Source organism: Ranitomeya imitator, chromosome 10 (genome assembly GCF_032444005.1).
Source record: "Ranitomeya imitator isolate aRanImi1 chromosome 10, aRanImi1.pri, whole genome shotgun sequence".
Taxonomy (NCBI): domain Eukaryota; kingdom Metazoa; phylum Chordata; class Amphibia; order Anura; family Dendrobatidae; genus Ranitomeya; species Ranitomeya imitator.
Window position 1 is genome coordinate 1,318,770 of NC_091291.1, and position 14,482 is coordinate 1,333,251.

General features: G+C 36.4%; 1 protein-coding gene across 2 annotated transcripts in view; it reads right to left on the bottom strand.

Annotated features, from left to right (window-relative positions):
* Positions 1-14,002, bottom strand: part of LOC138651166 (guanylate cyclase activator 2B-like) — a 42,780-nt gene extending 28,778 nt beyond the window's left edge. The window contains exons 1-2 of one of the 2 annotated variants that reach the window (XM_069741188.1): positions 13,788-14,002; positions 13,496-13,670 (exon numbers count right to left, since the gene is read on the bottom strand). In XM_069741188.1, the coding sequence (XP_069597289.1) occupies positions 13,496-13,670; positions 13,788-13,856 (244 nt within the window). In that variant the 5' untranslated portion in view covers positions 13,857-14,002. The remainder of the gene's footprint in view (positions 1-13,495; positions 13,671-13,787) is intronic. The other variant, XM_069741187.1, reaches the window with a different exon arrangement.
* Between the last annotated feature and the right edge of the window lie 480 nt (positions 14,003-14,482).

The window sequence follows — 14,482 nt, forward strand, 5'->3', positions numbered from 1 at the left end:
GTCATCACTGTGTATTATTCGTCATCACTGTGTATTATACGTCATCACTGTATTATACGTCATCACTGTATTATACGTCATCACTGTGTATTATTCGTCATCACTGTGTATTATGCGTCATCACTGTGTATTATACGTCATCACTGTATTATACGTCATCACTGTGTATTATTCGTCATCACTGTGTATTATACGTCATCACTGTGTATTATACGTCATCACTGTGTATTATACGTCATCACTGTGTATTATAGCGTCATCACTGTGTATTATACGTCATCACTGTGTATTATTCGTCATCACTGTGTATTATTCGTCATCACTGTGTATTATACGTCATCACTGTGTATTATACGTCATCACTGTGTATTATACGTCATCACTGTGTATTATACGTCATCACTGTGTATTATACGTCATCACTGTGTATTATTCGTCATCACTGTGTATTATTCGTCATCACTGTATTATACGTCATCACTGTGTATTATACGTCATCACTGTGTATTATACGTCATCACTGTGTATTATACGTCATCACTGTGTATTATACGTCATCACTGTGTATTATACGTCATCACTGTGTATTATACGTCATCACTGTGTATTATACGTCATCACTGTGTATTATACGTCATCACTGTGTATTATTCGTCATCACTGTGTATTATACGTCATCACTGTGTATTATACGTCATCACTGTGTATTATTCGTCATCACTGTGTATTATACGTCATCACTGTGTATTATACGTCATCACTGTGTATTATACGTCATCACTGTGTATTATACGTCATCACTGTATTATACGTCATCACTGTGTATTATTCGTCATCACTGTGTATTATTCGTCATCACTGGTATTATACGTCATCACTGTGTATTATACGTCATCACTGTGTATTATTCGTCATCACTGTGTATTATTCGTCATCACTGTGTATTATACGTCATCACTGTAGTATTATACGTCATCACTGTGTATTATACGTCATCACTGTGTATTATACGTCATCACTGTGTATTATACGTCATCACTGTGTATTATACGTCATCACTGTGTATTATGCGTCATCACTGTGTATTATACGTCATCACTGTGTATTATACGTCATCACTGTGTATTATACGTCATCACTGTGTATTATACGTCATCACTGTGTATTATACGTCATCACTGTGTATTATACGTCATCACTGTGTATTATACGTCATCACTGTGTATTATACGTCATCACTGTGTATTATACGTCATCACTGTGTATTATACGTCATCACTGTGTATTATACGTCATCACTGTGTATTATACGTCATCACTGTGTATTATACGTCATCACTGTGTATTATACGTCATCACTGTATTATACGTCATCACTGTGTATTATACGTCATCACTGTGTATTATACGTCATCACTGTGTATTATACGTCATCACTGTGTATTATACGTCATCACTGTGTATTATACGTCATCACTGTGTATTATACGTCATCACTGTGTATTATACGTCATCACTGTGTATTATACGTCATCACTGTGTATTATACGTCATCACTGTGTATTATACGTCATCACTGTGTATTATACGTCATCACTGTGTATTATACGTCATCACTGTGTATTATACGTCATCACTGTGTATTATACGTCATCACTGTGTATTATACGTCATCACTGTGTATTATACGTCATCACTGTGTATTATACGTCATCACTGTGTATTATACGTCATCACTGTGTATTATACGTCATCACTGTATTATACGTCATCACTGTGTATTATACGTCATCACTGTATTATACGTCATCACTGTGTATTATACGTCATCACTGTGTATTATACGTCATCACTGTGTATTATACGTCATCACTGTGTATTATACGTCATCACTGTGTATTATACGTCATCACTGTGTATTATTCGTCATCACTGTGTATTATACGTCATCACTGTGTATTATACGTCATCACTGTGTATTATACGTCATCACTGTGTATTATACGTCATCACTGTGTATTATACGTCATCACTGTGTATTATACGTCATCACTGTGTATTATACGTCATCACTGTGTATTATACGTCATCACTGTGTATTATACGTCATCACTGTGTATTATACGTCATCACTGTGTATTATACGTCATCACTGTGTATTATACGTCATCACTGTGTATTATACGTCATCACTGTGTATTATACGTCATCACTGTGTATTATACGTCATCACTGTGTATTATACGTCATCACTGTGTATTATACGTCATCACTGTGTATTATACGTCATCACTGTGTATTATACGTCATCACTGTATTATACGTCATCACTGTGTATTATACGTCATCACTGTGTATTATACGTCATCACTGTGTATTATACGTCATCACTGTGTATTATACGTCATCACTGTGTATTATACGTCATCACTGTGTATTATACGTCATCACTGTGTATTATACGTCATCACTGTGTATTATACGTCATCACTGTGTATTATACGTCATCACTGTGTATTATACGTCATCACTGTGTATTATACGTCATCACTGTGTATTATACGTCATCACTGTGTATTATACGTCATCACTGTGTATTATACGTCATCACTGTGTATTATACGTCATCACTGTGTATTATACGTCATCACTGTGTATTATACGTCATCACTGTGTATTATACGTCATCACTGTGTATTATACGTCATCACTGTGTATTATACGTCATCACTGTGTATTATACGTCATCACTGTGTATTATACGTCATCACTGTGTATTATACGTCATCACTGTGTATTATACGTCATCACTGTGTATTATACGTCATCACTGTGTATTATACGTCATCACTGTGTATTATACGTCATCACTGTATTATACGTCATCACTGTGTATTATACGTCATCACTGTGTATTATACGTCATCACTGTGTATTATACGTCATCACTGTGTATTATACGTCATCACTGTGTATTATACGTCATCACTGTGTATTATACGTCATCACTGTGTATTATACGTCATCACTGTGTATTATACGTCATCACTGTGTATTATACGTCATCACTGTGTATTATACGTCATCACTGTGTATTATACGTCATCACTGTGTATTATACGTCATCACTGTGTATTATACGTCATCACTGTGTATTATACGTCATCACTGTGTATTATACGTCATCACTGTATTATACGTCATCACTGTGTATTATACGTCATCACTGTATTATACGTCATCACTGTGTATTATACGTCATCACTGTGTATTATACGTCATCACTGTGTATTATACGTCATCACTGTGTATTATACGTCATCACTGTGTATTATACGTCATCACTGTGTATTATACGTCATCACTGTGTATTATTCGTCATCACTGTGTATTATTCGTCATCACTGTGTATTATACGTCATCACTGTGTATTATACGTCATCACTGTGTATTATACGTCATCACTGTGTATTATTCGTCATCACTGTGTATTATACGTCATCACTGTGTATTATACGTCATCACTGTGTATTATACGTCATCACTGTGTATTATACGTCATCACTGTGTATTATACGTCATCACTGTGTATTATACGTCATCACTGTGTATTATACGTCATCACTGTGTATTATACGTCATCACTGTGTATTATACGTCATCACTGTGTATTATACGTCATCACTGTGTATTATACGTCATCACTGTGTATTATACGTCATCACTGTGTATTATACGTCATCACTGTGTATTATACGTCATCACTGTGTATTATACGTCATCACTGTGTATTATACGTCATCACTGTGTATTATACGTCATCACTGTGTATTATACGTCATCACTGTGTATTATACGTCATCACTGTGTATTATACGTCATCACTGTGTATTATACGTCATCACTGTGTATTATACGTCATCACTGTGTATTATACGTCATCACTGTATTATACGTCATCACTGTGTATTATACGTCATCACTGTGTATTATACGTCATCACTGTGTATTATACGTCATCACTGTGTATTATACGTCATCACTGTGTATTATACGTCATCACTGTGTATTATACGTCATCACTGTGTATTATACGTCATCACTGTGTATTATACGTCATCACTGTGTATTATACGTCATCGATCACTGTGTATTATACGTCATCACTGTATTATACGTCATCACTGTGTATTATACGTCATCACTGTGTATTATTCGTCATCACTGTGTATTATACGTCATCACTGTGTATTATGCGTCATCACTGTGTATTATTCGTCATCACTGTGTATTATACGTCATCACTGTGTATTATACGTCATCACTGTATATTATACGTCATCACTGTGTATTATGCGTCATCACTGTGTATTATTCGTCATCACTGTGTATTATACGTCATCACTGTATTATACGTCATCACTGTGTATTATACGTCATCACTGTGTATTATGCGTCATCACTGTATTATACGTCATCACTGTGTATTATTCGTCATCACTGTGTATTATGCGTCATCACTGTGTATTATACGTCATCACTGTATTATACGTCATCACTGTATTATACGTCATCACTGTGTATTATACGTCATCACTGTGTATTATACGTCATCACTGTGTATTATACGTCATCACTGTGTATTATACGTCATCACTGTGTATTATTCGTCATCACTGTGTATTATACGTCATCACTGTGTATTATACGTCATCACTGTGTATTATACGTCATTACTGTGTATTATACGTCATCACTGTATTATACGTCATCACTGTGTATTATACGTCATCACTGTGTATTAGACGTCATCACTGTATATTAGACGTCATCACTGTGTATTATTCGTCATCACTGTGTATTATGCGTCATCACTGTGTATTATACGTCATCACTGTGTATTATACGTCATCACTGTGTATTATACGTCATCACTGTGTATTATGCGTCATCACTGTGTATTATTCGTCATCACTGTGTATTATACGTCATCACTGTGTATTATGCGTCATCACTGTGTATTATGCGTCATCACTGTGTATTATGCGTCATCACTGTGTATTATGCGTCATCACTGTGTATTATACGTCATCACTGTGTATTATTCGTCATCACTGTGTATTATACGTCATCACTGTGTATTATACGTCATCACTGTGTATTATACGTCATCACTGTGTATTATTCGTCATCACTGTGTATTATACGTCATCACTGTGTATTATACGTCATCACTGTGTATTATTCGTCATCACTGTGTATTATGCGTCATCACTGTGTATTATACGTCATCACTGTGTATTATACGTCATCACTGTGTATTATACGTCATCACTGTGTATTATTCGTCATCACTGTGTATTATTCGTCATCACTGTGTATTATGCGTCATCACTGTGTATTATTCGTCATCACTGTGTATTATGCGTCATCACTGTGTATTATACGTCATCACTGTGTATTATACGTCATCACTGTGTATTAGACGTCATCACTGTGTATTATACGTCATCACTGTATTATTCGTCATCACTGTATTATACGTCATCACTGTGTATTAGACGTCATCACTGTGTATTATACGTCATCACTGTGTATTATACGTCATCACTGTATTATACGTCATCACTGTGTATTATACGTCATCACTGTGTATTATACGTCATCACTGTGTATTATACGTCACAGGGTGATCCCCACGCGCTCTACGTGTCTGTTGTATAAGGTAGGTGAGGATTATCGTGTGATATTACTAGTTGTGTACTGTATGATATATGAGGGTATCAGGTGTTATATAGGGGTACATGTGATATTACTAGTCTGAGGTAATTATTATACTGTATGATATAATATATGAGGGGTATCAGGTGTTATATAGGGGTACATGTGATATTACTAGTCTGAGGTAATTATTATACTGTATGATATAATATATGAGGGGTATCAGGTGTTATATAGGGGTACATGTGATATTACTAGTCTGAGGTAATTATTGTACTGTATGATATATATGCGGGTATCAGGTATTATATAGGGGTACATGTGATATTACTATTCTGAGGTAATTATTATACTGTATGATATAATATATGAGGGGTATCAGGTGTTATATAGGGGTACATGTGATATTACTATTCTGAGGTAATTATTGTACTGTATGATATATGAGGGTATCAGGTGTTATATAGGGGTACATGTGATATTACTAGTCTGAGGTAATTATTATACTGTATGATATATGAGGGGTATCAGGTGTTATATAGGGGTATATGTGATATTACTATTCTGAGGTAATTATTATACTGTATGATATAATATATGAGGGGTATCAGGTGTTATATAGGGGTACATGTGATATTACTATTCTGAGGTAATTATTGTACTGTATGATATATGAGGGTATCAGGTATTATATAGGGGTACATGTGATATTACTATTCTGAGGTAATTATTATACTGTATGATATAATATATGAGGGGTATCAGGTGTTATATAGGGGTACATGTGATATTACTATTCTGAGGTAATAATGGTACTGTATGATATATGAGGGTATCAGGTGTTATATAGGGGTACATGTGATATTACTATTCTGAGGTAATTATTATACTGTATGATATAATATATGAGGGTATCAGGTGTTATATAGGGGTACATGTGATATTACTATTCTGAGGTAATTATTATACTGTATGATATAATATATGAGGGGTATCAGGTGTTATATAGGGGTACATGTGATATAACTATTCTGAGGTAATTATTGTACTGTATGATATATGAGGGTATCAGGTATTATATAGGGGTACATGTGATATTACTATTCTGAGGTAATTATTATACTGTATGATATAATATATGAGGGGTATCAGGTGTTATATAGGGGTACATGTGATATTACTATTCTGAGGTAATTATTGTACTGTATGATATATGAGGGTATCAGGTGTTATATAGGGGTACATGTGATATTACTATTCTGAGGTAATTATTGTACTGTATGATATGAGGGTATCAGGTATTATATAGGGGTACATGTGATATTACTATTCTGAGGTAATTATTATACTGTATGATATAATATATGAGGGGTATCAGGTGTTATATAGGGGTACATGTGATATAACTATTCTGAGGTAATTATTGTACTGTATGATATATGAGGGTATCAGGTATTATATAGGGGTACATGTGATATTACTATTCTGAGGTAATTATTATACTGTATGATATAATATATGAGGGGTATCAGGTATTATATAGGGGTACATGTGATATTACTATTCTGAGGTAATTATTATACTGTATGATATAATATATGAGGGGTATCAGGTGTTATATAGGGGTACATGTGATATTACTATTCTGAGGTAATTATTGTACTGTATGATATATGAGGGGTATCAGGTGTTATATAGGGGTACATGTGATATTACTATTCTGAGGTAATTATTGTACTGTATGATATATATGCGGGTATCAGGTATTATATAGGGGTACATGTGATATTACTATTCTGAGGTAATTATTATACTGTATGATATAATATATGAGGGGTATCAGTTATATAGGGGTACATGTGATATAACTATTCTGAGGTAATTATTGTACTGTATGATATATGAGGGTATCAGGTATTATATAGGGGTACATGTGATATTACTATTCTGAGGTAATTATTATACTGTATGATATAATATATGAGGGGTATCAGGTATTATATAGGGGTACATGTGATATTACTATTCTGAGGTAATTATTATACTGTATGATATAATATATGAGGGGTATCAGGTGTTATATAGGAGTACATGTGATATTACTATTCTGAGGTAATTATTGTACTGTATGATATATGAGGGGTATCAGGTGTTATATAGGGGTACATGTGATATTACTATTCTGAGGTAATTATTATACTGTATGATATAATATATGAGGGGTATCAGGTGTTATATAGGAGTACATGTGATATTACTATTCTGAGGTAATTATTGTACTGTATGATATATGAGGGGTATCAGGTGTTATATAGGGGTACTGTTGTGAATTCTGTGGCTGAATTCACTCCTGTGGTCACAAGTGGTACTGCAGCTTCTGAGCTTCCTCCCTCAGGTGTTCTGGTGAGCTCGTTAACTGCTTCATTACTTAACTCCGCCTGATGCTGCTATCCTTGCTCCTTGTCAATGTTTCAGTGTTGGATCTGAGCTTCTCCTGATTGTTCCTGTGACCTGCTGCTCTTTATAGCTAAGTGCTTTTTGCTTTTTTGTTGCTTTTTTTCTGTCCAGCTTGTCTTTTGTTTTGCTGGAAGCTCTGAGACGCAAAGGGTGTACCGCCGTGCCGTTAGTTCGGCACGGTAGGTTTTTTTTGCCCCCTTTGCGTGGTTTTGCTTTAGGGTTTTTTGTAGACTGCAAAGTTCGCTTTACTATCCTCGCTCTGTCCTAGAATATCGGGCCTCACTTTGCTGAATCTATTTCATCCCTACGTTTTGTCTTTTCATCTTACTCACAGTCATTATATGTGGGGGGCTGCCTTTTCCTTTGGGGAATTTCTCTGGGGCAAGTCAGGCCTATTTTTCTATCTTCAGGCTAGCTAGTTTCTCAGGCTGTGCCGAGTTGCATAGGGAGCGTTAGGCGCAATCCACGGCTGCCTCTAGTGTGGTGTGTTAGGATTAGGGATTGCGGTCAGCAGAGTTTCCACGTCTCAGAGCTCGTTCTTTTGTTTTTGGGTATTTGTCAGATCACTGTGTGCGCTCTGATCGCTAAGCACACTGTTTCTGGATTGCCTTCATAACACCTGTCATTAGCAGACATAACAGGGTACATGTGATATTACTATTCTGAGGTAATTATTGTACTGTATGATATATATGCGGGTATCAGGTGTTATATAGGGGTACATGTGATATTACTATTCTGAGGTAATTATTGTACTGTATGATATATGATGGTATCAGGTATTATATAGGGGTACATGTGATATTACTATTCTGAGGTAATTATTATACTGTATGATATAATATATGAGGGGTATCAGGTGTTATATAGGGGTACATGTGATATTACTATTCTGAGATAATTATTGTACTGTATGATATATGAGGGTATCAGGTGTTATATAGGGGTACATGTGATATTACTATTCTGAGGTAATTATTGTACTGTATGATATATATGCGGGTATCAGGTATTATATAGGGGTACATGTGATATTACTATTCTGAGGTAATTATTATACTGTATGATATAATATATGAGGGGTATCAGGTGTTATATAGGGGTACATGTGATATTACTATTCTGAGGTAATTATTGTACTGTATGATATATATGAGGGGTATCAGGTGTTATATAGGGGTACATGTGATATTACTATTCTGAGGTAATTATTGTACTGTATGATATATGATGGTATCAGGTGTTATATAGGGGTACATGTGATATTACTATTCTGAGGTAATTATTATACTGTATGATGTAATATATGAGGGTATCAGGTATTATATAGGGGTACATGTGATATTACTATTCTGAGGTAATTATACTGTATGATATAATATATGAGGGGTATCAGGTATTATATAGGGGTACATGTGATATTACTATTCTGAGGTAATTATACTGTATGATATATGAGGGGTATCAGGTATTATATAGGGGTACATGTGATATTACTATTCTGAGGTAATTATTATACTGTATGATATAATATATGAGGGGTATCAGGTGTTATATAGGGGTACATGTGATATAACTATTCTGAGGTAATTATTGTACTGTATGATATGTGAGGGGTATCAGGTGTTATATAGGGGTACATGTGATATTACTATTCTGAGGTAATTATTGTACTGTATGATATGTGAGGGGTATCAGGTGTTATATAGGGGTACATGTGATATTACTATTCTGAGGTAATTATTATACTGTATGATGTAATATATGAGGGGTATCAGGTGTTATATAGGGGTACATGTGATATTACTATTCTGAGGTAATTATTGTACTGTATGATATATGAGGGTATCAGGTATTATATAGGGGTACATGTGATATTACTATTCTGAGGTAATTATTGTACTGTATGATATATGAGGGTATCAGGTATTATATAGGGGTACATGTGATATTACTATTCTGAGGTAATTATTGTACTGTACATGTGAGGGGTATCAGGTATTATATAGGGGTACATGTGATATTACTATTCTGAGGTAATTATTATACTGTATGATATATGAGGGGTATCAGGTGTTATATAGGGGTACATGTGATATTACTATTCTGAGGTAATTATTATACTGTATGATATAATATATGAGGGGTATCAGGTGTTATTTAGGGGTACATGTGATATTACTATTCTGAGGTAATTATTGTACTGTATGATATATGAGGGGTATCAGGTGTTATATAGGGGTACATGTGATATTACTATTCTGAGGTAATTATTGTACTGTATGATATATATGAGGGTATCAGGTGTTATATAGGGGTACATGTGATATTACTATTCTGAGGTAATTATTATACTGTATGATATATGAGGGGTATCAGGTGTTATATAGGGGTATATGTGATATTACTATTCTGAGATAATTATTGTACTGTATGATATATGAGGGTATCAGGTGTTATATAGGGGTACATGTGATATTACTATTCTGAGGTAATTATATTGTATGATATATATGAGGGTATCAGGTATTATATAGGGGTACATGTGATATTACTATTCTGAGGTAATTATACTGTATGATATAATATATGAGGGGTATCGGGTATTATATAGGGGTACATGTGATATAACTATTCTGAGGTAATTATACTGTACTAGATGGCAGCCCGATTCTAAAGAATCGGGAGTCTAGAATCCATATATACTTTATTTATTCAAATGTAAGAATAATACAATTAATAAATAATAGTAAGAAAGAACAAAAAATGGCTGCACTCACCAGCTCTTGACAATTCTTGTTATTTAATGTTCAGTTACACAGGATCCATGAACATGCTTATGAGGGGAGGGATGAAAGACATCAGACGACAACTTTGCCCAATGTGGCAAAGAAGAGGTTAATAAACGGCAGTCTCTCAGTATAACAGTCAGTGAATAATAGGCAGTATATGGAGAAAACACCAAACAAAAGTTCAAAATTGGTGTGAAAATGTCACTGAACCACTTCACAACTAAATATATATAGTTTTGGTAAATGGTATTATCATTTTTTTTACGAAATTCGGCAGGAGCTTGAAGAGCAACGTCACTGGGCCCGCCTCCACGCAGTAGAAACTTGCTGTGAGGTAAAAATTCAAAAATCACACCAAAATGGCGGGCGGAGTGTGTCACAGTACGGCACGTTTCTGATTGGTCGCTCGCAGCAGGCGGCAACCAATCAGACACTGGACACTGTTGACGTCACTTAGCTCCGGACATTAGCTCCGGACATTAGCTCCGGACAAAGCCACGGAAGTTGGCACAAATTGCAAGAAGTAGTATTCTAGGCAATTATATATTAGATGATATAATATATGAGGGGTATCAGGTGTTATATAAGGGTACATGTGATATTACTATTCTGAGGTAATTGTACTGTATGATATATATGAGGGTATCAGGTGCTATATAGGGGTATATGTGATATTACTATTCTGAGGTAATTATTGTACTGTATGATATACATGTGAGGGGTATCAGGTATTATATAGGGGTACATGTGATGGCGAATAAGCCTCCTTACCTTGACAAGCCAGAGCTGGTATGTCACTCTCCACAAGGAGAAACGATACCCCTTAGACCCCAGTCCAGAGCCTCTCACCGAGCCAAATCAGTTCTCACGCTTCGCACTGACGAGGGCCAACAGCCCGAAACACCGTGTCTGCAAATTGAGATACTGATTTGGCTTTAATCCCAAGTCATATTGCACGACTCGTTAAAGGGTTGATTGTGACTTGTAGGATCGCTGCTTCCAACAGGTGGCGCTATAGAGTTAAGTCCTCTTTTTCTCAGAAGATGCAATTTGCATACTATTCTGAGGTAATTATTATACTGTATGATATATGAGGGTATCAGGTGTTATATAGGGGTATATGTGATATTACTATTCTGAGGTAATTATTATACTGTATGATATATGAGGGTATCAGGTGTTATATAGGGGTATATGTGATATTACTATTCTGAGATAATTATTGTACTGTATGATATATGAGGGTATCAGGTATTATATAGGGGTACATGTGATATTACTATTCTGAGGTAATTATTATACTGTATGATATATGAGGGTATCAGGTGTTATATAGGGGTATATGTGATATTACTATTCTGAGGTAATTATTGTACTGTATGATATATATGAGGGTATCAGGTGTTATATAGGGGTACATGTGATATTACTATTCTGAGGTAATTATTATACTGTATGATATATGAGGGTATCAGGTGTTATATAGGGGTACATGTGATATTACTATTCTGAGATAATTATTGTACTGTATGATATATGAGGGTATCAGGTGTTATATAGGGGTACATGTGATATTACTATTCTGAGGTAATTATTGTACTGTATGATATATGAGGGGTATCAGTTATTATATAGGGGTACATGTGATATTACTCCATACAGTATAATAGACCCCATATATTAGTCCATACAGTATCATGGGCCCCATTTACTACTCCATACAGTATAATAGACCCCCATATATTAGTCCATACAGTATCATGGGCCCCATTTACTACTCCATACAGTATAATAGACCCCATATATTACTCCATACAGTATAATAGACCCCATATATTAGTCCATACAGTATAATAGACCCCATATATTACTCCATACAGTATAATAGACCCCATATATTAGTCCATACAGTATCATGGGCCCTATATAATGCACTTTGGTGTTCACTCCTCTGGTGTCCTCAGCGCCTTCTGACTGTGCGCAGAGGGGGCGCTATAGTGATGTCATCGCTCCCTCTGCACGGAGACATCACAGAGAGTCAGAAGATGCTGAGGAGACTGAAGTTCTGACAGCGGAGCAGCTGGCCCCTTCTGGGCACCATCCTACTCACGGACCCCATAGCTTGCATGTGTCCCTGACAGCGAGTGAGCCCACACTTCTGTCCAGCGCTTACCTGGGTGCAGTGGGTGGTGATGCCGGCCCCGGGTATCAGGACACTGTTATGGGGACCCTAAGGATAACGACTGTGTGTGGGAAGGAATGTGTCTGACCCTGATATCTAGGGGTTCTGTGGATAGCTGAGCTTGTTATGGGGGGCTGTATGGTTAGCAGTACTATAGTCAGAGCTGTGTTTGACCCTGTTATGGGGTGCTCTGTATAAAGTGCTCTCTTTATGACTGTGTCTGACTCCGTTATGGGGCTCATGGTTATAACTATGCTGCTGACATTGTTACAAGGTATGACACCATTGTGCAGTGTCCATGATGTCATCCAGAATACTCCTAAGTGTTACTGGCAGTACTCACTGAGACTGATGAAGATGTCCGCAGGATTGTCCTCCGCGCACACCAGACGAAATTCCTCTGGGAGGATTGAACTATGGCAGGCATCTTTGGCTGCTGCCTCCATGTCGTTCCCGAATCCGTCCAGGAAATGCTTCAACTTCAGCACTGAATCCAACATAAATGTGAACTCTCCGACCTGGAAACCAACAAGTGTCTACTATGTCATGCTATAATATCCAAGGTGTGTGTGTTACATCTATGTATACGAGCTCTGGCTCCCACTGTCTATAATGGTGTGCAGCGAAATACTGACCTGTATCTGTCGTGCTGGAGATCCAGGGAGCAGGAGAAGAAAGGCGCACAGCAGCAGCGTGGACCTCATGTTGCCTATAGGACCTTGTGTCTTCTCAGATCACTCCGATGAAAGTTACTTATAAACTGTTTAACCTGGAAGGCCATTCCATGTCACACAGATGAGGATGAGCCTATTAGGTGCTGATAAGAGTCTTCTCTGTCACTGCCACTCCACCTTCCACCACAATCCAAATAACAGGCAGAAGACGACAAAGGTCGCCACCTGTGCCTCTCCCCGGGACAGCTTCATTGCCCAACTAATTTCCTGAGCGATCCCTCAGTCTGCATGTGTGATCGGTCTTATTTCGCCACGTATTTACAGCAGGCATTGGTGAGGCTTGTATAATGTCCGTGTACACGTCTACTGGTATCTCATCACTATCCTCAGTCGTTATGTATATTATATGTATAATGGCCGTGTACACGTCTACTGGTATCTCATCGCTATCCTCAGTCGTTATGTATATTATATGTATAATGGCCGTGTACACGTCTACCGGTATCTCATCGCTGTCTTCAGTAGTTATGTATATTATATGTATAATGGCCGTGTACACGTCTACTGGTATCTCATCACTATCCTCAGTCGTTATGTATATTATATGTATAATGGTCATGTACACGTCTACTGGTATCTCATCGCTATCCTCAGTC